The 27,944-nt window shown below is 39.3% G+C and overlaps 2 protein-coding genes across 2 annotated transcripts in view; both read left to right on the top strand.

The window, feature by feature from the left end:
• The window catches only part of LOC148826073 (uncharacterized), a 588,722-nt gene that overhangs the window by 426,434 nt on the left and 134,344 nt on the right, over positions 1 to 27,944 (top strand). Inside the window, 1 exon segment of the mRNA XM_088926251.1 lies at positions 14,839 to 15,684. Within this exon segment, the coding sequence (XP_088782377.1) occupies positions 14,839 to 15,684 (846 nt within the window).
• LOC148826081 (antigen WC1.1-like) lies at positions 755 to 8,981 on the top strand. Its single transcript, XM_088926143.1, has 13 exons — positions 755 to 773; positions 897 to 935; positions 1,686 to 2,000; positions 2,581 to 2,883; positions 3,069 to 3,137; positions 3,315 to 3,644; positions 4,195 to 4,401; positions 4,722 to 4,820; positions 5,102 to 5,173; positions 5,776 to 5,862; positions 6,630 to 6,720; positions 6,909 to 6,976; positions 8,806 to 8,981. The coding sequence occupies exons 3-13, from the start codon at positions 1,832 to 1,834 to the stop codon at positions 8,979 to 8,981; spliced, it is 1,671 nt and encodes a 556-aa protein (XP_088782269.1). The 5' UTR covers positions 755 to 773; positions 897 to 935; positions 1,686 to 1,831.

The following is a 27,944-nucleotide window of genomic DNA, read 5'->3' as shown; positions in this document are numbered from 1 at the left end:
AAGTTCAGAGTTATTTGAAGGTGAAGTTCAGAGCCTGTTATTGTGTTGTGAAGCTGTCTCTCTGCTCTCTCCCCTGTCCTGTGTGCAGGATACACAGGGTTTAGACTGGTGAATGGCTCGGACTCCTGCTCTGGACGAGTGGAGTTACAATGGCTCTTCAGGGAATGGGGGACAGTGTGTGATCTCTACTGGGACCTGAGAGATACCACTGTTCTCTGTCAGCAGCTGGGCTGTGGGGAGGCTGTAGCAGCACCAGGACAGGCCTGGTTTGGAAAGGGCAGTGGACAAGTATGGGCTGATGTGTTTGAGTGCCGGGGCAATGAAAGCCATCTCTCACACTGCGCTGTGTCTTCATGGGGGAGAGCAGGGTGCTCTCATGGACAAGATGCAGGGGTCATCTGCTCAGGTGAGAATCATGTGTTTAAAACACAATAACACTCCCTCTGCTTACACACAGAAGCACACTATTACATTACTGTGTAATTTTCTTTCAGATTGCTACACAGATACAGTGAGGAGTAAAAATGAGTTTTATATTTATATTCATATTTTTCAATTCATATTCATAGTTATATGAACTTTAAAAAAACATGGTGTCAGTACCTAGTAACTAAAACCTGTCCAGTTTAATTAGTTCTTTAATCCAACAAATAATAAACCAAGGGGCTGAAGAGAAAGCAAGAGTCAGATAGTGAAGGTTTATGGATAGTAAAGGTTGAACACAGCTGACACTCCACTCCACTCAAATATCACCAGTGATTCACCTGGAGCAGGTAAAGAGAGAATGAGGACTGTTTCTATCACATCAGTGCTGTTTTAATTGTAGTTTCATAAATTGTGTTAAATTGCTTCTCACACACAGCTCACACTCTGATTTCTCTCTCTGTGTTTGACAGGTTTCCTGTCTTCAACTGTTCCTTCCTCAGAAACACCAGGTATGAACTGGCTCTCATTCTGAATCTCCAGGGCTCTCAGTGTGTGTTGAGCTCTCTGTTAATCAGTTCAATCCCAGATTAGTCTATTTGGCAGCAGGTGTGTGTGTGGGTTTTCAACACCATCCTCCTTAACCTCTCTCATACAGTGTTTGTGGGATCTGCAGCAAATGCATCTACAATATATGAACACTTCAGTTTGTCACCTGAGAGGTACTGTTTCTGTGCTTTATCATAGTTGGTACAGTACTGATGATTGTCACAGTCTGCTAAAAGAATATATGAAATTAATCAAAATGCCCAATTCTGAAATCTTCAAATCCCATTCCAGTTTTTAATGTTATTTCCAAATTCTCTTACCCTGCTGTGTGGAGAAGATTTTGACAGTCATCACTTCTCCTAACTGAATATTTAAATCTATGAAATGTTTTCTTTCTTCTAATATGTGAAGTAGTTCCACAGTGTTCAAATGGATGAGATTGAGGAATCCTCCCATTTCCTGTAAGACCCACAGCAAACTGTTGTGTGTGTACTGCTGATCCTGTGGTGGGTGGACAGTCTTGACTCTGGGTTTTCAGTAACTGAGCTGCTGCTATTCACTCAGACTGGAGCCCCAGGAGACACACGAGATGCTTGTAATGCATCTGCTGCGCCCAGTGGCCTGAGCTGATGTTTATGTTGTTACAGTAAATTGTCTGCCTCTAGAGTACTTCACTGACCCCTGACCCCTGACCTTTGCCTCTCTGCTCCTAGATCAGCTATCCCTCAGGCTGGTTGGGGCAGGAAGCGACTGTGCTGGGAGGCTGGAGGTTTATCACAATGGCTCCTGGGGGACAGTCTGCGATGACTCCTGGGACCTGGCAGACTCTCAGGTGGTGTGCAGGCAGCTCCAGTGTGGGATGGCCCTCAGTGCCACAGTGCCGGCCTCCTTCAGCCAGGGAACTGGACCCATCTGGCTGGACGAGGTGGGCTGTCTGGGGAACGAGTCGTCACTTGGGGAGTGTCCTTCAGCGTGGTGGGGACAGCATGACTGTGGACACAAGGAGGATGTGAGAATCCTGTGCTCAGGTTGGGGAGCTAATAGCAATTACTCCCACATTGTGAATATGGCTTGCATTTAGAGTGCCTAGATGTGTTTTATTGAGTTTCAGCCCTCCAGTGAAGTTTAGTATCTAATCTGTAAACTGTAAGCTCCCAATATCAATGTTGCCTGTTGCCTAATAGGGTGTATTTGTCTTGGCCATTGTCTTTCATGACTTTCTGACTCAATATTTTCATCTTGATTTGATCGAAGAGTCTCTTCTGGCCAGATCCTGTGGGATCACTTGGTGTTGATTGTCAACCAGAGCTGCATGTTCTCCTTTCATATTGCTAGTTCAGTCACTCTGAGTGCTGCTGATGAACAACCAAGCTGATCTGAATGGTGTTGATGATCTGAATCAGATCTAAATCCTCTAATGGGATTTAAATTCTCAGAGGTCCAGTGGAACATTTAATCAATTTTCAACTTTTTCAGTTGGTAGTGATCAGTCTCATCTCAACTTGTGCTGATAACATCTCAATGTTATCCACCTGTTTCTTACCAGTTCATACGCCTAGCTCTCTTATCAAGGTTTGTTTCCTTTGGCTTTTCCTGTTCTCTTGGCAGATCACACTATACTGAGGCTGTCTGCAGGCTGTTCAGGACAAGCAGAAGTTTACTACAATGGCACCTGGGGCAGTGTGTGTCAGAACGGCATGACTGACTCCACAGCTGCAGTGATCTGTAAACAGCTGGGCTGTGGAAATAAGGGCACCATCAGAGAGACAAACTCCAGGCTGAGCCCGGACCCCAAATGGCTGGACTTTGTCTCCTGTCGCAAACACGACTCCACCCTGTGGCAGTGTCCCTCCCCCGCCTGGGGTCAGAATGATTGTGAAGACCGGGAAGTGGCTGAGATCACCTGCTCAGGTACAGAGTGAAGAGTGATGCTATCTTCCTCTTGAGCAGCTCTACAGTGATTGTCTCGTCATGAGCTTTCAACAGAATTCTTAGCAATGTATATCCAAACAAGTATAAAAATAAAGGAAATACTATTGTTGTTCTTCACTTTTTTCTGTGAGTTTGATTTTGTATATGATCATTAATCTTTGAAGGTCCTAGAAAAGAAGCTGACAGAAGCACTCCAGCCCCTCAGGAAGAGCAGCCTCAGCGGTACTGCCCAGGTGAGTTCAGTGTGTAAAACAATCAGAGACACTGCAGCCCTGATCTGAGGAACAGTAACCATACAGCTCTCTTCTAGAGCCACTCAATACCTCACTGATCTCTACTACAGTCACTCAGTATCTTCTCTGCTCTCTCCTAGAGTCACAGAGCTGAGGATGCTCAGTAACCTCACTGTTCTCTTTCAGTCCCGCTGGCTCTGCGCCTGGTTGGAGGCACTAACTGCTCTGGCCGGGTGGAGCTGCAGTATGAGGGCTCCTGGGGGACAATCTGTGACGACTCCTGGGACCTGCAGGATGCCCAGGTGGTCTGCAGACAGCTGGGCTGTGGGGACGCAGTGAGTGCAGCAATAGAGGCCTCATTCGGACCAGGGAGTGGCGCCATCTGGCTGGACGAGGTGAACTGCAGTGGAAGTGAGCTTCACCTGTGGGACTGCTGTCACTCTGGACTGAATCAGAGTGACTGTCGGCACAAGGAGGATGCAGGGGTTACCTGTACAGGTGAGGGGAGTCTTAGCACTGTAGATGAACAAGGTAGCAGATTGATGGAGAAGATACACTGAAGTTACACATATTCTATAACTGTTTAATATCTAATTGAACCAACTAGGATCATCAGTCATAAAACTAGGATGTTGTGTAGCTCTGTGTGTGTGAACAACACTACTCTTCAATTCAGAACCTGACTTCTTTCATCTCTGCAATCTTACGTTTTACCTCAAGAAATAAATATATTTTTTATCAGCTCCACTGTGGATTCAACTTGCTGTAAAAGCAAAGGAAAAATAATGACAAATCTCCTATCTCTTTCACAGGTTTTTCAGAGAGAAGAGCCACTCCAACAACAGCTACAGGTGAAGAGAAATCCTCCTGGTCATTGATATCTCCTGTCTTTCTGTCTCATCAAATTCCCAGTGTAGCTGTAGTGTCTCCTCTCCTTTCTCAGTGATTTTCTGACAGTGTTGATGTAGCATTCTTTACAATTCTATGTTGATATTGGATTAACCCCGAGGTCCTAACACCTCCTGATGGGAAACTCAGGGAATTTAATGTGTTAAAGCCTGTATGAGCCCACTAGCACAACTCCTCATCCCTGTTCATCCCCTGTCTCCTTCTCCCTCAGGCAGCACCAGGACAACACCCCAGACACAGCCGCTGGGAGGTCTGTCCGTCTCACCCCTGGCCCTCCTGCTGATGGGGGCTCTTCTCTTCGTGGTGCTGGCCCTGTTAGTGGGGCAGCTGATCCAGAACAGGAAGCTAAGGAAAGGTAGAGAGGGAACTTACCATCCACATACTGACCTCTAGTGGCCATTACTGTCACACAGAACTGATCTATATTGGACTTCAGGAAAACAATCTTTTCTAAATGATCAATTACATTCTGTCTAATTTAATGTGGATTTTGGATGTGAACAATTTAGTAGGGTAGAGAAAATTTAGGAAAGATTGTAAGTAATTACAAAATCTGAAGAAATTTGCAGATGTGTAGAATTATAACATTGATATGCACAAATATTCAAAAATGTTTAGCAGTGAATTGATTTGCTTGTACTCCTTGTAACCCTGAGTGTCTGTTTCCCTACACAGCCCTATCTGAAGGAGCACTTACCCCCTATCATGATGCCGTCTACGAGGAAATAGAGTACAAACTGGCCAGAGAGGGAACCTACAGCGCCCCCAGGAGAGGTGAGTGGAGAGAGTGTTCAGGTGTGATTGATCTCCACCCTCTGAGGACAATCTGAGGATGTACACTTGTAGAAAATGTCACTCAGCTGGTTTCAGACAGTAATTTTCTTTCTCAAGAGGTACGTCAAAGTGAGTAAAGAAAATCAGCACAGCACTGTCGCTGATCTGACTTATAAACACAAACTCTGTGTTACTGTTCACACCCTGGCTTATCTCCCAGTAGACGACAGTGAGACTGCTGTCTGACTGCAGGTATTAGTGATCTGTCCTCCTGTTCACAGGGAGATTCTTCTCTGATGAGCTGCCCTCTGGATACGATGATGTGGAGGACAGTGAGGGAGACCCAGTACCAGGTGAGTGGAGATGGAGTCACGGGACTCAGTGTGGTAGTAGGGGATCTTCAGTCCAGTACTCACTCTCACCTCAAACCAGGCTGACATTTAGAGAACTTGAGTAGATAATCCTGGGTCTTACAAATATGACCACATGTGTTTGTGATACCTTATAAACTGCTCATTGCTAGCCTGATCTCAACAGATCACAGAGGCTGAGCAAAACAAGACCTGGTCAATACTGGGATGGAGACCTTTAAAGAAAAGTCAGGATGTTGACTAATTGGTGTTGATTGAGTAGGAGATTGTGCCTCAGGTCCAGAATTCAATACAAGTTTCCCGGTGTGATGACTGGGGAACAGTATGCTGTAGAAACTCTCTTTCAGATCAAATGTTAAATCACTGACCCTAGAGTCGTGCCTTAATTATAGACCACAAAGCATTTAAAAATGCATTTCACAATAACCAAATAGAAAATGTGACTTACTTAATTTACTTTCTGTTTCATACAGACAGTACACACAGACATCAAAGTGTTATGAAAGACTAAAGTTATTGTAGCTATGTGGTGAAGTAAGTCAGAGTCCTGAAGTGTAAATTGTCTGTCTCTTTGTGTGGTTCAGAAGAATCGATACCCTCTCTGAAAGAAGAGGCCCCAGAGTACTATGATGATGCTGTAACTGTACCTCAGAGCCCAGATGCCTTGTCAGGTGGGTTATTTCAGTCCAGTCACATGGAGAAACCCTGCACCAATCCGTCTGTATTATTGTGCTGTTTGGTTCCCCTTCTGATATCTCAAAGTGTGCACATCACTACTTTCTCTGTCCAAATACAGCCATCATTCACTGTTCAAATCTAGTTTTAAATTTATAACGGAAGTGAATAGGAGTGGAAAAAAGGTTCCCTGATCTCCTGTATTTAAAGTCCGGTGTTTTAGTTCTAATATGATGTTACATCCCAGTGTGGTCCGTTTAGTTACTCTCCCTCCTCATTGGTTCATTAATTCATCCACCTTGCCGTATTACATCATTCGTGATCAGCTTCTTGACCGATCAGAACTCACCTTCTTCGATATTTAACTTGGAGGTTTTCAGAACGTAGGGGACGTTTTGCTCAACTTCGGTTCTGCTCGGCTCAGCTTCAGCTTCTTGTTCCTCTGTTTTCGTTCGTTTTGCTTTGTGTTTGTGTTTCCATATGGCTTTGGCTTTGTTAGTTTGTGTTCTTCTCCTCCTTGTACTTTAGTTTATTTGTATTATCCTTTATTTCACCATTACCTTGCCCAAACATGTTATATCAACCTCTGTGCTCTTTTGTACCCCGTTCCTTGTGTCTACACTCGTTTTCCCTTATCTGAATTCGTAGCTCACTTGTTTATTTGCGTGCGTATTTGCGTGAACTTTTGTTTAAAGGGTTTAAAGTTTGTTGTTGTATTTAAAATCTGATGTGTGACAGTGAAACTGTGCTCTGTGTGGATCAGGAGAGCTGATGTCCTCTGTGAAAGAAGAGGCTCCTGAGCATTATGATGATGTCATCACTCTGCCCCAGAGCCCAGACACAGTGTCAGGTGAGTTATTATAAATAAGACTCAGGAGTACCCTCTGTACCAGCCCACAGTAGCCTTTGTCATTAGAAATGAGTTTTAACCTAATTTCACCCCAGCAAATAAACACTAACTTGAAAAGAAGAGCTCTCTTACAGGCCAGCCTGTGTCAGAATGACAGAGACATTACTGACCTGCTCTTCTGTTCACAGAGAGACTCCTCTCTGATGAGACACACTCTGAATACAGTGATGTGGGGGACAGTGAGGAAGATCCCACTTTAGGTAAAGGGTGCTACAGCCAGGGGGCTCAGTGTGGGTGAAGTAGTTCAGGTATGGGAAAGATGACCCCCAGTAATCAATCTCTGTGCCACACTCATCCAAGACAAAGGGACATCAGGCATTTTGCAGTAGTAGTGTCCTGCAGGGATAAATAACAGCCAATACAGGCTAAGAGACTGTACTCGTACAAGGTTAGATCTCATAGATCAGAGTTTCATTGAAACCCACCTACTGTCACACCCAGCCAATCAGATGATTGAGATTCGGAGAGAGTGAGGTCTGGGCAGAGCAAAGCTTTATATTCCCCAACACCAGGAATTGTGTTCTCTGACTGTGGAGAGAATTCCTATGTTCTGAAAATACTGTAGTTTTAGAGAATTTGTGTGTCATGAACAGAAGTAAAATCTGCACTGAATCAGGAATTCATCCTAAAAGATACAATTTTATTTGAAAAAAATGCCTAATTAATGTTTTTGGACTACAATATTATAAAAAACTATTCTATATACAATAACTAACACAGCCATTTATATCAAAGCAGATCTCTCAGATATGTTCTATTACACTTGTAGTTTCTCATGCATGCTATGGTTATATCAATAAAATGTATATTGTTTATTTAGAATGCATGTGTGTCAGACTGTGATCATCAAGTACTGTAACAATTTGCTCTTACAATTTCAGATTGTTCCAGCAAATTAAAACCCCCATTCACTATACTGTTGTGACTATGGAAGTGTTTTTAAAAAATGTAGATACACTTGGCTAGAGTCAACATTTCCAATTCTCATGGACTTCAATGCAAGGAGATGTTAGCTGACATGTAGGGGTGTAAGATTCAGTGATTAAAGCAAACATAATGTTTACCTTAGTGAAGTTCCTGGTACATGAAAACTCCTTGTCCAGATTAAGCAGAAAGACCTCAACAGAGTTTAGTATTTGAACCGCATTAAGAGAGCTTGCCATTCTGTTGCTTTTAGAAACTTTAATGTCTTGTTTAGAGACTCCCTTGGCAAAAAAAAAACAGCCTCTCCTGGCATGTGGGAGCATTTTTAGAAGATAGGCTGCCATTCGTTTTATAGCATCCGGGTTCATGGAGAGGTGTATGTAGGTGTAGGTCATATTCTGTTTGGTTTAAAACAGCAGCTATGCCTCTCCTTTTGGCCTGTGTAGGTATTTTGTAAATGTTGAATACTTGGTGGCAGTTTGGGTTTTTCTGGGTGGTTCGGATGTAGGTCTCTAAAGCACCTTGTTAGTAAATTTGTACATGTGTGCTGTATGTTTATGCCATGTGTTGTTTAGTGTGTATATTGTCATTGTTCGTAAACATTTGTTTAACGAATTGTGCCTGAACTATTCCTTTTTTTCCCCATAGCTGTGCAAAAGATCAAATAACTCATCTTTCTCTAACACTACCAAAAGCTTGGGCATATTCTTGGCAAAATCTTTACAAGTTTGGGGTTATGATTATTTTAATTATTATTTTATCTAGTCACTTCTGATATTCACCATTTTCATAACTCCAATTTGTAACAATATTATTTTAATAGCTGACTCATTTGAAAAACCATGTTAGTCAAGGCCTGATTTAATTAAAACATTTTATTTTTTAATTTTATGACACTATCTATTTCCACACAGTTAATAAACAATTACTTCTTATAGATTTTAAAATCACACATATACAATTTCAAAAATACATACTGTACCCATGATTACAAATGTATGGGTCTAATTTTAATGACCTCCTAAACCAAAAATATCAGCTAACAGAGTTATCCCTGTCCCTCAGCTGTCCACTGCCCGTCTCTGAGCCTGTCTCTTTCTGTCAGGTGTCCCCCACACTGGACCTGGAGTGGACAGGGTCCTGCCCACATTGGCCTCTGAAGAAGAAGCTCCTGCCCCTGACAAGACTGACTATGATGATGTTGGGGATGAGTCTCAGGGAGAGGATGGGTGCTGTGAGACTGACAGGGCTGTCTGGGAGAAGCTCCTCCTGCAGGTCTAGACACAGAAGAGCTTCACCAACAGAGTCACACAGCCTTAGAGCAGCTCTGAGCAAATGTTTATACATTTTATTAAAGTTTTGTTTTGCAATAAACTTTTTAGAACCATTTTTGGTATGTGCTTCTAATGTTTCATATTAAGACTATCACAAATTAAGTAGCTCCTGGCCACTCACAATGATAATATCACCCCAGCAGAAAAGGAAACTTAAAGAGGTGTGACAAACTGACATTACAAAACTCATGATCATGAAAGAAAAGGCCTTTTTAAACATGTTTCCTAAAATGGCATCAGAATGTTTTTGGACTGTAGGAGGAAACTGGAGCACCTGGAGGAAACTCATGCAAACATGGGGACAACATACAAGCTCCACAAGGATAGCACAGCATATCAGAAAATAATCACAGAACTCCAACCACTGGGCCACCTGTAAAATAAGTATACTTCCAAAACAGGAAGAGAGTGTGTAAAACAATATTCTATATACTTTTACTCTGGACCTTTAAGAGTTAATTTAACCTTTTGTCTGCTGAAGATGTTAGGAAGCCTGCTTTTAGGGAAAAAGGGAATTTTCTAAAACTAACAAGTAATTATGTACAGGACACATTTCTACATATAAGCAAAATAACAGTAAAATGTGTCTTAGCTTCTCTAATGATGTGAATTCTATAATACTGACAGAATATTGTACTGTATTCTACAGTCTGAATAATCACCAAAGCACAATTTAGGGATTTGGGTGACACTAACACAAGAGGAAGACAACATGGAAATCCACAAGGTTTATTTTCCAACAGTGTCACTCAATACTACATCACAGAGGCTGATCTATTCCCCCTCATTATGTAGACTGACATGCTTGTGATGAACTGTTCTCCTGCGATAGTCAGCTGCAATCACCAACTCGGGCATGATGTTCATACTCCCTTCCTCTTCCAAGGAGGACTGAGATAGAAAATCAGCGACTCAGACTCTTTTGTCCACTCCCATAAAGCCAGGACACTTAATTGCAAAGCTTTTTTATTCAAGTTAGAAAAAAGAAACTTCTCTAAATTAAATTTTACACCGCACAAAGAGAACTTCTTCCATGTGGCTGGTTAGCTCAGTTGGTTACACCAATGTGTGGGTCTGTTCCCTGTATGGGCCTGAAGATCTCCTTCTCTTTTGCCAAAATCATCTGTCTTGATATTTCTTTCAATGTTAATTAAAACGAGAGGTTGGAATTAGTAGCTCTGAGTGATTGAATTAGGCCATATGGGAGCAAATCTTGCCATTCAGAATAATTTGTCATAATGCATCAAACCCTTTATTAATATTCTATTGCAGGACTGCACTACTTCGTAATAAAATAATTAAAAAATATTTAATCACGTTTGCCATTCTTATTTCATGAACCTTGTTTCTGTATTGAGCTCATATTTTGGAAACAAAAAGTTTATATAGCCACATTCCCATATTGGGAATTGAACCCGGGCTACTTGGATAAAAACATCTGATTGCTAATCACTAGACCCTAAGGGAGTATTGCCACACTCTACATAAAGTAAGCATAGTCTTTATAGTTTGCTTGTTAGAGAGCTAGCTGGCACCCAGAGCACTGCAGAGTCTATTTACTGTGACTTACTTGATGTACAACATCAGGACTTTTCAGATCCCTGGCACATCACAGATCACAGACATGTCCATGCAGGTATGCCAAGCCACATGTATGTCTCAGCATCTTGCTATGATCATACAGGTATATGGTTAGTAAATTTATGTTTTGATTGCAACAACCCTGCAATGAACATGGCTTACAGCAGCACTAGACTGGAGATTTTGATATTTGCTTAAATGAAGAAGAAAAAAAGCCAAGTGTGTATCATCAAACTGGTGTGCTGCCCCACATAAGAGATACAAACAAACACTGCTTTACTGAGGAGCACTGCCTGAGCTTATTATTGGTAACTTGGAGACCAGACCAACCTCCTCAGTGGAAAAAAAGTGAAGGACAGGACCCACAGTATTAAAAAGTTATTTCTTTAATCTTGTTTCTTAGGCAGTAACTATCAAGGTTGGTATAAAACTATCTGAAATGAATATTTTCACATACTGAACTCCAGAAGAATATACAGGAAGGAATGAAGCAGAAGGTAGACAGATGTGGTTGTTATTGCATTTTCTGTCTTTTATTTCCACACCATCCATGAACAGATTTACAGTAAAATCAGGAAAGGCAGTACTGACAGAGTCACTTTCTCATGGATAACATCAGAGACTATGGCATATTCCCAAGGGGTAACTGGAATCTGGAATCTGTCCAAGAACTCAGGGCAATTCAACAACCTACCCTCTTTGTTTAGCAATGCTGCCACTAACCAAATTTATAATAGCATATCTGAAAAGTATACTTTTAATTTTGTACTTACTGTACTTGCTATTCTATAAATAGTTGTTCTATTTCTTCAGGAGACAATTATTTTTAATGTAACCGGGTGGTTACGGAGTGGATATTTGAAATCTGACACTGAAATTGGTAGCTGTCGCTTTAAGACACGCACGTATGAGTGACATCAGTGCGCCAGTAATTGTGGAAGTGAACATCGTAAAGTTCTATTTAAATTTTATTAAAAATGTGAGAAATAATAAAGCACGGAAAACATATGATATATGTAAAAAATACAATTTAATCATATAACTTACTTATTACCTCTGGCGGTTAACTGCTTATTTTTCTGTTTGTGTTTGTTATCTTGTACATAATTTGATCCTCTGATTGTATTTGTAAATTTTTTATACATTTAATAAAAAATTCTTTAAAAAAAACATAGTAAAGTTGAGCATGGTGTGTGGCTCCGTGTGATGTGAATGCAGAGAGCGTGTTAAAAGAAGACTGTGATATTCTGTGTCTTGGATTAGACGAGATTACAGTGAGTAGTTTTGTTTTTATATTTCTGTGCTGTAATGGGACCAATGAAGAATGTGGCATTCAGACTAATGTGGAGTATTTCTTTCCTCAGGGAAATTGCCACTACCGTATTTTTTTCTTTGTCTTTGTTATTTTAGTAGCACTTTGTGCATCCTGGTGTGTGTATATCTCCATGTATATCTATGTGAATTTTTCGGGTTAAAGGTTATACTGCATCCAATCTAAATTCTGTAACAGAAAATAATACAACCACTCATTTTTATGATTTCATGCAGATCCAGAATAAAAAGAATCCCCATTTAAGTTTATTGTAGTACGGTGTGTGCTTTCACGGGCTACATTAATATTTGCATTTCTGTGTTGATTGTGTAACACAAAACAAAAAGGATCAGCTGATGCGTATATCTGAAACTCTTACATATACTCTTCGATACTTCGATTTAAAAATATTTTAAACGTATTAAACATGTTTTGAACAAAAGCTTGCAGAAAAAAGGCATATTCAAAATAAATGTATCTGGACATATTACTTACCTACATTAAACAGCTACAGTGAAAATATTGTACATACTTATGTCCTTGAAGGTACTGTATAAAGCTTAAATAAATTTGCAATCGCACGGTTCAACACGAAGAGTGCAGCTCGATGGCGATTCAGACCTCCCGAGTAGCTGGTGGTAGTAGGTGCAGTGAAGTTTATATCAAATTGCCGAATCTCCTTTCTCAGCTCCGCTCCTCGGCTGTTTTGAAGCCGCTGCAGCGCTAGTGTATGACGTCATCACGCATTGCGGCTGTGCAGATATTTAACCCACGTGGCAGTAATTTAATCGGTTAGTTTGGATGAATAATAAAGACGCTTATTTTATTTAAAAATAACTTTTCATCTCCTGAAGAAACGACCCTGTTTATCTGTAGATTTGTAAAGACCCCGAACGTATAACTTCTGCCTCTGTTTCGGATCGAATCTTTAGAAAGATGGCTAATGTGTTCTTCACACTAGAGACAGAGCTTCACTCCTTCATGGAGGTTTCGCTTAAATCGATCGTGGACGAAGTTTCTGAAGTTTTTCGAAACAGGATGGTTAAAATCACACAGTTTGTGGAAGAGAGTTTTGGGAGAAATGGCGCAGCTGAAGAAGGAAAACGAGAGCCTGAAGTGGAGATTGCAGCTGTGGGAGAAGGAGTCGGGAGCAGGAGGAGATCAGGGACAGACAGATCCTGTTGGACACACGCTTACCTGTGAAGTCCCTGCAGAAATAAAAGAAGAAATGGACACGAAACTGGAGCTGTCAGGTCAGTGTGGTGACTTGTATGAAGTCAGTGTCTGTGTGTTTAAAAATAGTGTCTTTAACTTCCTCACTGGTGAGAGTATAGTGGAGAGATGTAGAGTGAAGTGGAAAATACTGTGTGATGTACAGTAGCAACGAGATTCTTTACTGGAAACTGAATTGTTGTTGTTTGGTTATGGTGCTTAAAACATCCTTGATATAGTAACAGGGCTACAATCATGTCATTTAGACACAGTTAGTTTGTATTTGTAAATTTAGTGAAAATATAATGTAAAGCAATATTTTTAGTTCTTCGGTCTGCTGTAAATCTGAAGGTTAAAGTAAGTAAAGACACAATAATTGTATAACTGAATCACTTTCTATAATTTAGCGTCATTACCAAAATTATTGTATTTGTATTATATGTCTGTACATATAAATACACACATCTCATGTATTATTTATATATGTAATATAATTATAATTATAAGAATAAGAATTGTAATAAATAAAGGTTTATTACATGATGAAAAGAGAAGAAAGAGAAGAAACAGAAGACAATGTTTCTATTGTGTTTCTTTTCTTCTCTTTTCATCAACAAATAAACCTTTACTTGTTCCTTTGCAACCTGCACATGCTGATGCAGCTACCTTCTTGAACATATATAATAATATAAATGTAAGTGGCCATATTAACATTTTCAGGATCACTGTGTCTATATTCTCCTCTTTCTGCACAATGTCAATGTACTGGAGTGTTCAGTCAGTGTGTCTGTATTAACCCCAGTGAGCAGCACACAGAGAGCAGACAGAGTGTAGAGGATCTGGACTCTGTGCCCATGATGAAGACTGAGCCTAAGAGTGGGACACCTGGGCTCTTAGTATCTGAAGACTTTACAAAGAAGATTAATAATCTAGATACTAACAATATTAGACAAGGTTGTAACAAACTGGACTGTGACTCTGTACAAAATCACAAAAAACAACTGTATGCATTTAATCTTAAAAAGCAGGATGTGGATCCTCAGTTGATTGACCCTGCAGAGCAGCAGACTGATGTACCTGGTGAAAAGAACAGTACTAAATTACAGCACACAGTGAAGAGTGAGGACAGGGAGGAACAACAACAGCTCCTACAGGGCTTGATGATAATAAGGCCTTGTTCTGTTAGAGTGGAGAGACTGTCATTGCAGAAGTGTTTTAAACAAATGAATCATTTTTTAGTATCTAAGAACTTTACAGAGATGTATAATAATTTGGACACTAAGAGTATAGCAAAGCATGTGAATGAACTGGAGTTGGTCTCTGTTCAAGGAAGAAAGGATGAGGAAGAGAAGGAATTGAAAGTTTTCAGTTCCCAGTTGATTCAGCTTTCAGAGCAGCAGACGAATGTACCTGGCAAAGAGAACAGTACTGAATTACTGTACTCAGAGGAGAGTCAGTACAGAGAGGAACAACAGGGAGGCCCACAGGACTTGATAGGAATGAGTTCTTCTTCTGCAAACATGCAGAGACTGTCAGTGCAGCAGTGGATTAATCATTCAAGCAACGTTAAAAATCACCAGCTCACTGCAGGCCAGAGGATTAGGAAGACTCATCCAGCACCTTGTTTGGATAATGTAGAGAAAATGTCAGTACAGCCCAGACAGCAGCAATGTTTTCGACAATCAAGTAAATTAAAAAGTCACCAGCGCACCCATACTGGTGAGAAACCATTCACCTGCAGTCAGTGTGGGAAAAGATTTAATCAGGCAAGTCATTTAAAAACCCACTTACGAATTCACACAGGAGAGAAACCATTCACCTGCCATCACTGTGGGAAGAGCTTTACAGAGGCAGGCAGTGTTAAAAAACACCAACTAATTCACACTGGAGAGAAGCCATTCACCTGCAGTCAGTGTGGGAAGAGCTTTATTCAGGCAGGCAATTTAAAAACCCACCAGCTTGTTCACACACGAGAGAAACCTTTCTTCTGCAGCCAGTTTGGGAAGGGTTTTATTCAGGCAGCCAATTTAAAAACACACCAGCTTATTCACAAAGGAGAGAAACCTTTCACCTGTAGTCAGTGTGGGAAGAGTTTTATTCAGGCAGGCAATTTAAAAACCCACCAGCTTATTCACAAAGGAGTGAAACGCTTCACCTGCAGTCAGTATGGGAAGAGTTTTATTCAGGCAGGCAATTTAAAAACCCACCAGCTTATTCACACAGGAGAAAAACCTTTCACCTGTAGTCAGTGTGGGAAGAGCTTTATTCAGGCAGGAAATTTAAAAACCCACCAGCTTGTTCACACGGGAGGGAAACCATTCACCTGTAGTGAGTGTGGGAAGAGTTTTAGTGTGGCAAGCAGCTTAAAAAAACACCAACTAATTCACACAGGAGAGAAACTGCTCAGCTGTAGTCAGTGTGGGAAGAGTTTTAGTACAGCAGACAACTTAAAAACCCACCAGCTTATTCACACAGGAGGGAGACCATTTAAGTGCAGTCACTGTGGGAAGAGTTTTAGTCAGCCAAGCCATTTAAAAAGACACCAGCTTATTCACACAGGAGAGTAACACTGGATAGTACAATACACAGAAATTTAGAGTTGAATGATGATTTATTTTTAGTCTATTGTGGCATGACTTGATCATGAAGGTCTTTAACCCCTTAGCAGAACTCCCTGGCACCTGAATCTGTACAGGTTCTGAACAGCATTTCAGATTCAGAAAACTCCCAAGTTAAACCTGCATCATCAAAGCAATGTATTTTTTGTATATATATATCTTTATATATCTTATATATGTATATATATCTTTGTAAATGATACACAAAGTATTGCTCACGCTAATGACTCCAGTATTTTCTAAATCTAACCTTTTTTTTTACAGCACTGAAACCTGTTAAAAAATAAAGATTTTTGGAAAATTTATATCCATTTATGTAGGAAGATTAATTTCTATTTATTTAATTTAAATTACATGGTAATTGGTATTTAATTGTAATTTAAATTACAAGCACTCATGGACAAATACCATTACATTTTGCCCAGAAACATCAGCCAAGCTAGTAGCAGAAACTATTAGAATACTTGAGGATATAAAAGGTGTAAAACTTGGTGACATGACACATAACTTCTCCCTTTGTGTGGACAGTGTTTTCTTCTTTCTGTCTTCACCTGTCTAAGCTGTCCTAGTGGTCATGAATAAGTTTAGCTCCATTTCAGATGTTAAAATGAATTACAATAAATATAAGGCCATTTCTCTAGGTGGCTTCAATGACACGGGGTCCCTTCCAAATGTCCCAGTTAAATGGTCTAAATTCCGTTTACCATGGGCTAAATGTCTCACTGAATCTTAGAGAGTTGTGGAAACTAAACATTGCAGCAATAATTCTAAATGTCCAAATAGACTTGGAACTCTTGCATATTCTCCCTCTTTCCCTTCTGGGCCAAATCAGTTCAGTTCAGATGAAAGTCCTGCTGTACAGATGCAGCCATTCAAAATGGGTGAGTTATTTTGCGGCATACCCCGGTGGGCGTGTCGCGGTATAACGCGGTGTCACGCAGTGTCACGTGGTTAATCGCGCGTCATTTGATGCTCTGCCGGAAACTATCCGGCGTCACCTTGTAAAACCGCCAGGGGGAGCTTAACCTCTCATGTACAGCATTTGAGCCTTTAATTTTGAACAGTGTATTACAGCATGTTAATCTTCAGTCATTAAAATGTTGGTATATTTTATGAAAGCAAGATTGCTCAGTTGGACAAAAGTACACAACCTACCTTTATCAGAAATATTTATGCATCAAAGCCTTTACCGAAGATATTACTAATAGTATTAATAATGGATGACTTTGGACAAGCTGTATACTCAAAGTATAATTTCTTTAGCACATTTGTACAAGCACTTGGAATCTGTCCAAGCCATACTTTGTCAGGCATTTTGTTTTACTTCAACGGGCATAAAAACTTCCTTGCTTTTAACAGGGCGTTTCATAATTTCTAACTACGAAAATGATTTAAAATGCGACACCTATCATTCAACTAGAGCTTAAAATATCACAAGGAAAAATACACACCGGTATTCCATTTCTCCCTAAACATTGTAAGCTTCGAAGTCTTTAACGTGATACCGGAGTCAACAAGCATACTTTTAGAATTTGATTAAAAGGGAATATAATATGGAATCGCGTATCTCAAGAATTTAATAACGGTATGATTATATCCGTGTACTGCGGCAGGGCTGTGTAGGGCTGTTTCGCCTGCCTGCTCATGCAAGCTGTCTTGTAGCCTACTGGTCTAGGTGCGTGACTACCAACGGGCAGGTTGTGTGTTCAAATCCAGCTGGTGCTGGACCTTCCTGTTTTATTTATTTATTTTTTAATCGCGTAACATAAACATATTACCGTATGCAAACTGTACTGTATACAATATGTATATGTATATTTAATGTCTTAACTGTGCCCGTTTAAGTATTGAATATTCATATCTAATTTTACCACTGAAGGGAAATCTTAACATAAACATACAGTATATGGCTGGTCTCGGTACTTTAAAGAAAACATACACACCAGTATTCCATTTCTCCCTAAACATTGTAAGCTTCGAAGTCTTTAACTAACGTGATACCGGAGTCAACAAGCATACTTTTAGAATTTGATTAAAAGGGAATATAATATGGAATCGCGTATCTCAAGAAATTAATAACGATATAATTATATTCATGTTGCAAAAGAACTGCAACGGACATAAAAACTCCCTTGCTTTTAACAGAGCGTTCCATAATTTCTAACTACGAAAATGCCAGGTGAAAGGATTTGTAAACATATTTTGTTAAAGCAAGTCAGTTTTTTCTGCAACACATAAAATACATTTTTCCAAGAAAGTTTAGCCTTTGTCACTAATGAAACCACTAAATAAAGACATAAATATAGAAATCTTAAGATTTGTTTTATTTAATGTTGGTAGCAGGATGAACTGTCAGAGTGTATATTTTGTTCGCAAAGTTGCTGCAAGATGTTAACAGTGAAAAAGGTATTTAGAAATGAGTTATTTCAAGATGAAAAAGAAAACATACACGAAACATGGTTTCATTACGACCAGAATCGGTCTTGAGATATTTTTAACTTGATTTACAGTATTTGAGAGGTATGTCTTAACACCGATACTACAGTGCTTAAGTACTGCTCACGTATATGTTTCTAGGTTTATATTATGCATTTCATACGGTCAAATTACTTTTGAGCAACTAATAAGAAGCGCGAAACGGTATGCATTTTACTTTCGTTTTGTGCTGGGACCCGTGGATTGATTAGAGATATCAAGTACATACAAGTCATTTTTTAAATGTTGTAGTTCGTCTTGAAAAAATGTTACGAGTACATCATCTATCAACAATCACACAGGTTCTGTTTCCATATTGCGGATTTTGGTTAGGTATTATCAAATCCAGTGGTGCTGTTAGTTTACTGAGTCCCATGTCACATGGTCTGTGATTGAAGCCTGTAAAACCGGTTTAATTCGTCACAGCCAGCACTCTTCAGGTGTGAGGGTCTTCTGCTCAGAATGAAACGCTAAAATGTTTGTGTATATTCTAATGGTAGTGGGGGCAGGGTGTGTGGGAACAGGTTTGGTTGAAATTGCATTAGAGATCTATGTTCTTCACACCTGAAACATTTTCTCTGAAAGCATTTTCTTCGCAGTTTAACCGATCTTGTTACAGCATGTTACAGTTTACTTTTATTAACCATATTAATTTTAAGTGCTTAATGTAAAATCTTGTAAAAATATATTTTCATTGTTCAAATATACATTAAGTCTGACTATCATATAATAAGTTAAATACAAAACTAAAGAAAAAATAGGGTTAAATATAATTCAAAATATTTTGCTAACAATGTTAACTGTTTATGAATAATAAAATGTATTAACTAAGGAGTAGGATGGCACAGTTGTTAGTATGTTTTTTGTTTTGTTTCTTTTTCATAAATACAACAGTAGTACCTGATGTCTCAGTGGCTTTCAAAATTAAATTATGCAATAAATAACCACATGTAAGACTCTGATGCTTAAAATGTTTAGGGAGAAAGTGGAATACTGGTGTGTATTTTTTCTTTAAACTACCAATACCAGCCATATACAGTCTGTAACGTAGGGATTTCTATATGTCTTTATTTAGTGGTTACATTAGTGACAAAGGCTAAACTTTTAGCTTCAGTAACGTGTACATATCTCCCCTTTTTATAAAACGACATGGTTGAAAACTGTTCCAGAGCCACTGTTGTTATAACAGTGAAAAGTACATCATGAAATGCCTCTCCCTGTTCAATCCACTGGAAAAAAGAAAAGGAGCATAAAGCTTCTGATGGTCATAAACGATATTCATTTAGGAGCAGCATCAGAGGTATGTTTTTAACTGCACTGCATTGGAGAGAATACCATAGTGTGTTTTTTTTTTACTCCCTGGCGGAAACTGGCTTCCAGAAGAATCAGTATGGCTCAGAGATTAAATAAAACTTCACTCGCACCAAACAAATGTATATTTCTAAATATCACAACATGATCGAATTTAAGTCATTTTAATAACAATGAATAGTCACCTATGCGTTACAATATAAACATTTATATTGATTTAAATCGCGTTTAAATCACCTTTATTTAAAACCCATAAATAAAGCTGATACTGTTTAGACTTTCAATTATTTAAAACTGTATTAAAGCAGCACGATACACAATGCAACGTAAATCGCTATCTTTGTCTTCTGTGTAATAATGTTCACCTCTCTGTCCAGCAAATTTACAGGTTAAAAACAATACTGTTAGGCTGGGAAAACGATTTTTTTTTAAGAAATACAAAATGAGATATAATGATATGTTCCGGCTTAGACATTAACGAAGAGCATAACGCGTATACTGCATACACTGCAAGTACAACCCCCCTCTCTGCAGGAGTGCTGGCTGTGACGAATTGAACCGGTTTCACGGGTATTTTCAAAGTAGGAGGTGAGATTTCCAGCGAAAGACACTCCCCCCACCCTCAAAAACCCAGTAAGTACAGTACTTACTAGTTAAAGACTAGGCTCCTGACTACGGCGAAAGGAACCCTTCTTTCATTAGAATACAATGAACATATTTTAGCCCTGAATGAATTAATAGCAAACATGGTTTACATAAAAGACATTTTTCCAAGAAAGTTTAGCCTTTGTCACTAATGAAACCACTAAATAAAGACATAAATATAAAAATCCTAAGATTTTTAAAATACATGACTTTGCTAAAATTTATTTGAAAATAAAAACAATTACAACCGCCAGGGGAGAGAGAGAACAGGGGAGGGATGTTGGTTTTGCATAAGGGGCGGGGCTATGGAAATTAGGTCTGTTTGGGAATGTGTAGTTACATGTTCTGGCTGTTTGTGAATTATCGTTGTTGAGTATGGAGTGTTGAGGTATTGATTTTGTGTAATGCTTTATGTTGAAAATTGAGGTGGATTTTGTTTATGATAAACAGGATAAACTGGGATGGGAGGAAGGTTTGGTTTTGCATAAGGGGCGGGATTATGATAATTGGAGGACTTTGCGAGAGTAAAATGGTTTGATATATTTGATTTTGTATTGTGGTTGTTATCTATGTTTTTGGTTGGTATTATGTTTATATGGTTGTTTTTGTTGGTTGGTTGTTATTATGGTTATTAATAATACGATCTATAGTTGAAATCTGAGCCTAAATAAAAAGAAAAAGCAAGTGATTAGGTTTATGAGCAATCTAATTACTTATTCGTTTAAAACGCTATATAAAATAAAGTTTATTATTAATTTGCTGGACAGAGCGGTGAATATTATTATGCATAAGACAAAGATAACGATCCTGATCAGTTTAGAAATCTGTGTACGCTGTAAGGTTTTTACTTCTTAAACTTTTAAAATACACGTTTTGAATAGAAAGAAATCCTCTTCCTGGTACAGTATGTATAGCAAACCAGCACGTCTTTTTTCTCCAGTCAGAGGGGTGTCAGATGGTGTCAGCCAATCACCATTCTGCGTTGGGTAGCAACGGGTGACTGTTCTCAGGCGGAAGATGTAAACAGCTTAATGTTCGTGTTAAATAATTTTTTTAAAATCAATTAAACGGGCACAGTTAAGACATTAAATATACATATACATACTGTATACAGTACAGTTTGCATACGGTAATATGTTTTTGTTACGCGATTAAAAAATAAATAAATAAAACTGGGAGGTCCAGCACCAGCTGGATTCGAACACACAACCTGCGAGTTGGTAGTCACGCACCTAGACCAGTAGGCTACAAGACAGCTCGCATGAGCAGGCAGCCGAAACAGCCCTACACAGCCCTGCCGCAGTACACGGATATAATCATACCGTTATTAAATTCTTGAGATACGCGATTCCATATTATATTCCCTTTTAATCAAATTCTAAAAGTATGCTTGTTGACTCCGGTATCACGTTAAAGACTTCGAAGCTTACAATGTTTAGGGAGAAATGGAATACTGGTGTGTATTTTTTTCTTTAAAGTACCAAGACCAGCTATATACTGTATGTTTATGTTCCAAAATTAATATCGTTTATGGCTTTCACACGCGTTACAGTATGCTCCTATTCTTTTTATGCTCAGCTACTAAGATTTCCCTTCAGTGGTAAAATTCAATATCTACAACGGGCACAGCAAAGACGTTTACTGTAAGTCTTTCTACGACAAACCAACGGACCACGAGTGCCCCTGTCGGTCAACCAATCACGTACTGCGGTGCCGCGCGTCATCTTGCGTCATACTGAGCGACGTCACCTGCGGTACATGTCTGTAACGCGCACTTTGAATGGCTGCATCTGTACCTTCAGTGTCCCCATCTCCTCTCATTGTGTGTTTTCATTGTGTGTGTCTTGTGTATTTGTTTTGTTGTTGTCATTCTGTAAAGCACTTTGAGAATCCACCTTTGAAGGCACTAAATAAAATAAAGTGTATTATTATTAGTCTTTTATACCCTCTGCATTGCTCTCCGTATGCCTGACCAGGAGGGTTATCACTGATGGGCACTTGCCAGGTGTATTTGATCAGTGATAAAGCTGAAATCCTTCCAGCTGCCTGTAGAGAGGGGTGGTCTTTTACAACTGGGCTTGTCCCTCTCAGTCACTGTGGGTCATTGTGGGTTTCATTTCATTCTCATATTAAAGAAAGAACATATATTAACTAACCTTGGGAATCTTTAAGATGTGGTATAAACATGGTACACAGGTGATTCGGGATTTTATTTAAGAACAACACCTTAATGTTCTTTTGGCAAAGGCAAGCACAATTCAATCTTACATAAGAATGTTTATCGCTATGTAGATGACTGTCTCCATCATTACAGTTGTAGCCAGGTGTGTTGAGCCATGGTTATATAATGTAATCATTTATGTTATTTTTTATTTTATTTTTGTGAACTTCCCCAAAATTAGTTCCAGTTTTATGTATAGGCTTTACGACATACTTTGGGATTTGTTGTTGGAGGGGCGTCAATTAAGATGCACCCTGGGCGTCATAGGTGTGACGTTTTTCTGGTGATTTCTCAGACGCATTGTGGACTCTGCAACTTTATTTTAATCAATGTATTTTCTGTTTTAAATTATTACTGGTGTGGCGTAATATATTGGTGACCACTGGATGAAGAATGTGCCGCATTGTTAGGTTGCAAGTAATGTTTTATTTGATTAAAAAGTTAGGATGTCCGATTTGGAGGGCCTGTTGCGACATGCTAACGTACTGTAACGGGGTGTAGTGTGGTGCTAGCGACACGTGGTCATTCAGGTAAGTATGCCAGCGTTATTTTATTTTCTTTATTACATGTTCATGTGGTGATATTATTTCTGAGAATGTTACAGTTGTGTGTTAAATTAATAGTGGTATTGTATAAGTGGAATGTGTAATGCAGTATACGGTAGTTAACCACGTGTTATATTTTGCTAAGCAGGAGATTAAGAGACATTTAGCGTGTGTAACACCCACATGGTTTATGTTCTATAAGGTATGTCGTCCATTTTGTTATAATTTTTTTTTCTCTTCTTCTTTACTTTGATATCTTAGGTGTGCCGATTTTATCAACCAAATGTTAACGTACAAAAAGTTGCATTGTAGAGTAAGGTAACGGGATATTGGCTTATATCTTGGAGAGTACTTATACTGTGATGATAGATAAAACATGGAAAAAGAAAGGGATGATTTATGCATTTATTATAATCATTGTAATTTATTCGACATTGATATGATATATGGTATTAGATAATTACATTTTTATATATATAATCTATTATTATTTTGATATTTTATGTAATATAATTATAATGAGAATATCTGATCCATTGTGGACGTCGATGCGGAGGGAAAGAGAGACATTTAATGTGTGGAACATCCACGTGTTTTATGTTCTATAAGGAAATGAAATCACAGACCTCTACCTGGTGTCCCTGGGTGTTCATTTGACACAACGCAGAGGAAGCTCTCCACTACACAGTGATGTACAAAATTTAATTAGGGCAATAAAAGTCTTAACTCATTTTGTTTCTTCCATCTACTCAGTGTTATACTTACTTGCCAGAGATAGCATAGCTAAATAAACTTTTGAAGGAGAAAGGGATCTCGGAAGAGAATATATTGAGAATAAGGCTAGAGGTTGTAAATTCTGTCAGATCAATTTTCACATGCAGTAGACTAAGGGAAACCCGATTTACAGTGCTGTAGAAAAAGTAAGTATACCCCATGAAAAGGTGTGTTTTTCAACACATTTGCATGTATGGATATTTGATCTTCATTTCAACAATATTGATAGATAAAGGCGATCTAATTTAACAACAATGACAATTGTTCTTTTCAATCATTTATTTAACAAAAAAAGTCAGAAATGCAATTGTCTGCTGTGGAAAAAATAAGTACAACCCCTAGCTTCAATACCTGGTGTTGCCCCCTTTGGCAGAAATTACATCTTGTAGGCATTTCTTATAATTGTCTATCAGTCACCTGCATCAACTTGGAAAAATTTTTGCCCAGTCTTCCTTACAGAACTCCTTCAACTGTGTGATGTCTGAGGGCTTTCTTGCATGTACTGCTTCAAGTCCCCCCACAGCATTTCTGTGAGGTTAAGATCTGGGCTTTGACTTGGACATTCCATAATGCTCCATTTCTTCTTTTTGAGCCATTCTTTTGTGCATTTGCTTCAGTGTTTTGGGTCAATGTCTTGTTGTGTGGTTCACTTATGGTTCAGCTTCAGCTTTTTTGACAGATGGCCTCACATTCTCCTCAAGTACTCTCTGGTACAATGTGGAGTTCGTGGTTGAATCTATGATGGCAGGCTGGCCAGGACCTGAGGCAGAAAAGCAGTCCCAAACCATAATGCTTCCACCACCATGCTTTACAGTTGGTATGAGGTTCTTTTGGTCAAAGTTTTTGGTTTTCGCCAAACACGTCTGGCATTGTGGCTAAAACAGCTCTACCTTTGTCTCATCCATCCAGACCACATTGTTTTAATAGTCCTGATCTTCACCTAGGTGTTGTCTGGCAAACTTCAGTCATGAATCTGTATTCTTTTTTGAGAGCAGAGGCTTCTTCCTTCCTGACCTTGCATGTAGGGCAAAGTTGTGCAGTCTCTTTCGGATGGTTGCCTCATTCACTTTGACATTGACTAAGGCAAGATTTGCCTGTAAATCCCTTGATGTTATCCTGTGTTCTTGGAGACTTCCTGCAGCATTGTTTGGTCAGCTCTTGGGCTGAATTTGGTTGGACGACCTGGCCTGGAAAGATTGCCAGTGGTTTTACATTTTCTCCATTTGTAGATGAGTTTTCGACTACAAATTGCTTGAAAATGGGTTTAAAACCCTTCCCAGACTCATAGGCATCAACAGTCATTCTTCTGAGGTCCTCAGAGAGCTCTTTTGATCTTGGCATGATAAAGCCACACATCTCAATTCCTAAGACCAAAGCAGACCGCAGGTCTCTGATGTTTATATAAGGCAGTGCCCTCCAAGTTACTCTCTAGTGATGTTCTAATCATTTGCACCTGATTCTAATTTAAGGCATTTGATTCAATGATAAAGTTATTGGTGTACTAACTTTTTCCGCACAGGGAAATTGCATTTCTTTAAATAGTACAATGAGTGCAAAATGTAATTTTTCAATGTTATTTTTTAAAATTAGATCATATCTATCCATCAATATTGTTGAATTGATGATCAAATATCCTTTTTTCCACAGATATAAAAAAGACAAACCTTTTCATGGGAGGTACAGCCTTTTTCACACCACTGTATGATATACTGTATAAGTTACTACATAGATTACATATCACATCCTGTCTTTAAACAGAGTGAAGGCTGCCAGTTCACCTTTATGTGTAACTGGAAACTCTCATTAGTACTGGGACTGCAGATGGTTTTCATGTTTCTGAAGCTTTCTTTCTCAGGCACTGAGGGGTGTTTTTCATATTAAAAGAGTGAAGCCTGGCCTCTTTACCCGTGGCCTACCTTCTAAAATGGCAACACATTTTCAGCTTCTGGATTAATTATTTTTAGCAAAGAAATGTTTTTTTTCATCAGCTGGATGGATAGAAAAAACACTTCAAACACTTTGGTAAAGAGATGTTTTTAGTGTACTGACCCATGAATGGCCTAATACAGTTCTGAAGGGGAACGGAAGATCTTTCCTTAAGTCATGGTCACCTCTTATTGAGTAATGGTGCGGTGGCTCTGTGGCTAAGGATCTGTGGCTGGAAGTTTGCTGGTTCAGATCCCATGTCCAGCAGAGGAATCCTACTATGTTGGGCCCCTGAGCAAGGCCCTTAACCCCAATTACTCCAGGGGTGCTGTATAAATGGCTGACCCTGTGCTCTGACCCCAAGCTTCTCTGCCTGTCTGTGTGTCTCATGGAGAGCAAGTTGGGGTATGTGAAAAGACAAATTACTAATAAAATAAGTTGTATATTGTCAAGAAAGTGATCTTATCTATTAGACAGTGGAGCTAACAGAATTGGGTCATTGTGTTTAAAGAGGAATTCCTTCCGGCCTTCCACACACTGAGGGAGGAGGGGAGCTCTGCTGGATGGGAAGAGTGGCTGGATTTGGAGAGGAGATGGGACAGTCACTAGAGAGCTAGAAGGGATATTGATATTTCAGTGTTTCTGTACCCATATTGTATACTATTTTCTTTTATGGTTTATTCCTAATGCTCTTTAATGATGGTAATCACATAATGATGGTATGTGAACTGTATGTGAATAATACATTTCAAGAAAATAAATACAGCTGTTAAACATCTTCAAAGTGACACCAGCAGGAACAATTGAACCTCCAGCCAGTCCACTTGGTTCAGTTGGTAGAGCATGGGGTTCTTAATTTCTAGTTGGAAGTAACAAGTAATAAAACTCCAGCACATTAAAATGTGCTTCAACCTTTAAGTTGTGGCTTTACAAACTTGGATATTGAGAGAGCACACATACAGTACACGCTGTGCGATGGAGAACAAATTGAAATCCATGTCTGTGCTGTGAAGGAGATTCTCAAACACTATCATATTTCTTTCACGCTAGGACGTGAGTGTATATATGTCTTGCCTCCCATTTCACTGAATTTCATTGAAGATTTGGGGATTTAAGATGAAAGAATCGGTAGCCTCAAAACGCAAAAGCTTTGCTTCTCAGTGATCATGAAGGCCCTGGCCGACTGCACAGGGAAGGGTGGTGACGTCACCAGACCAGCTCACACAACCTGTAATGTTGGCCGTATGCGTTACAATAGCATGTGCCCCCGACGATGCTATTGATATGGTGCTTTTGTTTGTATTTTATGCATTTTTGTTGTTAAAATAAAAAGTAAAAAAAAGCTTTCCAGATGCATGCTGCTGTAAAAATTAAATGACATCAAGGGTGCTGTACGCAGAGGTCTGAAGCCTGTTCAGACCTTCTGAAGATCCACAGAAGAACTATATCCAGAGGTGCTAAAGTAGTCAAGATTTCTCCGTGAGAGGGGAAGCATCTCAGAAAAAGCAGGGGCAGTGGGTTCCACAGTCATAACGCCACTAAGTCAGATGAGAAGAGCAAAAGCCACCCAGCTTTCTCCGAGCAATTAATGAGACAAAGAGATACAGCAGAGTGGGTAGTGTGGCTGAGCAGTTGAAGGCACTGAATTAAGGATTCAGTCTCTTTGGGGGCGTGGGTTTGAATCCCACTGCTGCCAGGCACTGTCAAGACCCCCTTTCAACTGACTTCAATCACAAGGAAGGGAATTGCTTTTGGACAGTCTCTTGAAAAACTAAGCAAAGTGTTTAAAGATACTTTGTCAGCTTGACATCAAGGGAGAAAAATAAAAACTTCCTTGCGTCCTCTCAACCCAAATGCGCTTTGCCACCTTCTGAGTTATGCAGGGAACAACGTCTGCAGAGATTACTTTTGAGTCAGTGGAAATCGCAGTGTGCCATCAATTTCAACTTATCACTTAGATAAAGTTGTCAATAAATCTTTCACTCAATATCAGCCGTGTTATTGGTACCGAGCGCTAAATGTAGGCAAGTAGGAGAGGATCATAATGAGACTCAAGACATTCTGGTCTTTTCTTCTTTTAAAGACGAATGGATTACTGTGTTGCAAAATTCGGTTCAAAATCAAAATCCTTCCCTATTGCTGTTGCTTCTTTGATAGTTTCTTTAAATCCTTCAACTGAATGTCGATATTGGGTGACAATATTGTACAAATTGTGGTTTTCTTTTGGTCGGCAATTTTATTAAAATACCAGCCTCTTTTACTGTTTTCTTAGATATTTCACCAGGATTTA

The sequence above is a fragment of the Atractosteus spatula genome, chromosome 10 (assembly GCF_055471065.1).
Source record: "Atractosteus spatula isolate fAtrSpa1 chromosome 10, fAtrSpa1.hap1, whole genome shotgun sequence".
In the NCBI taxonomy this organism is placed as follows: Eukaryota; Metazoa; Chordata; class Actinopteri; order Semionotiformes; family Lepisosteidae; genus Atractosteus; species Atractosteus spatula.
This window is presented reverse-complemented; position numbering and strand designations above follow the sequence as displayed.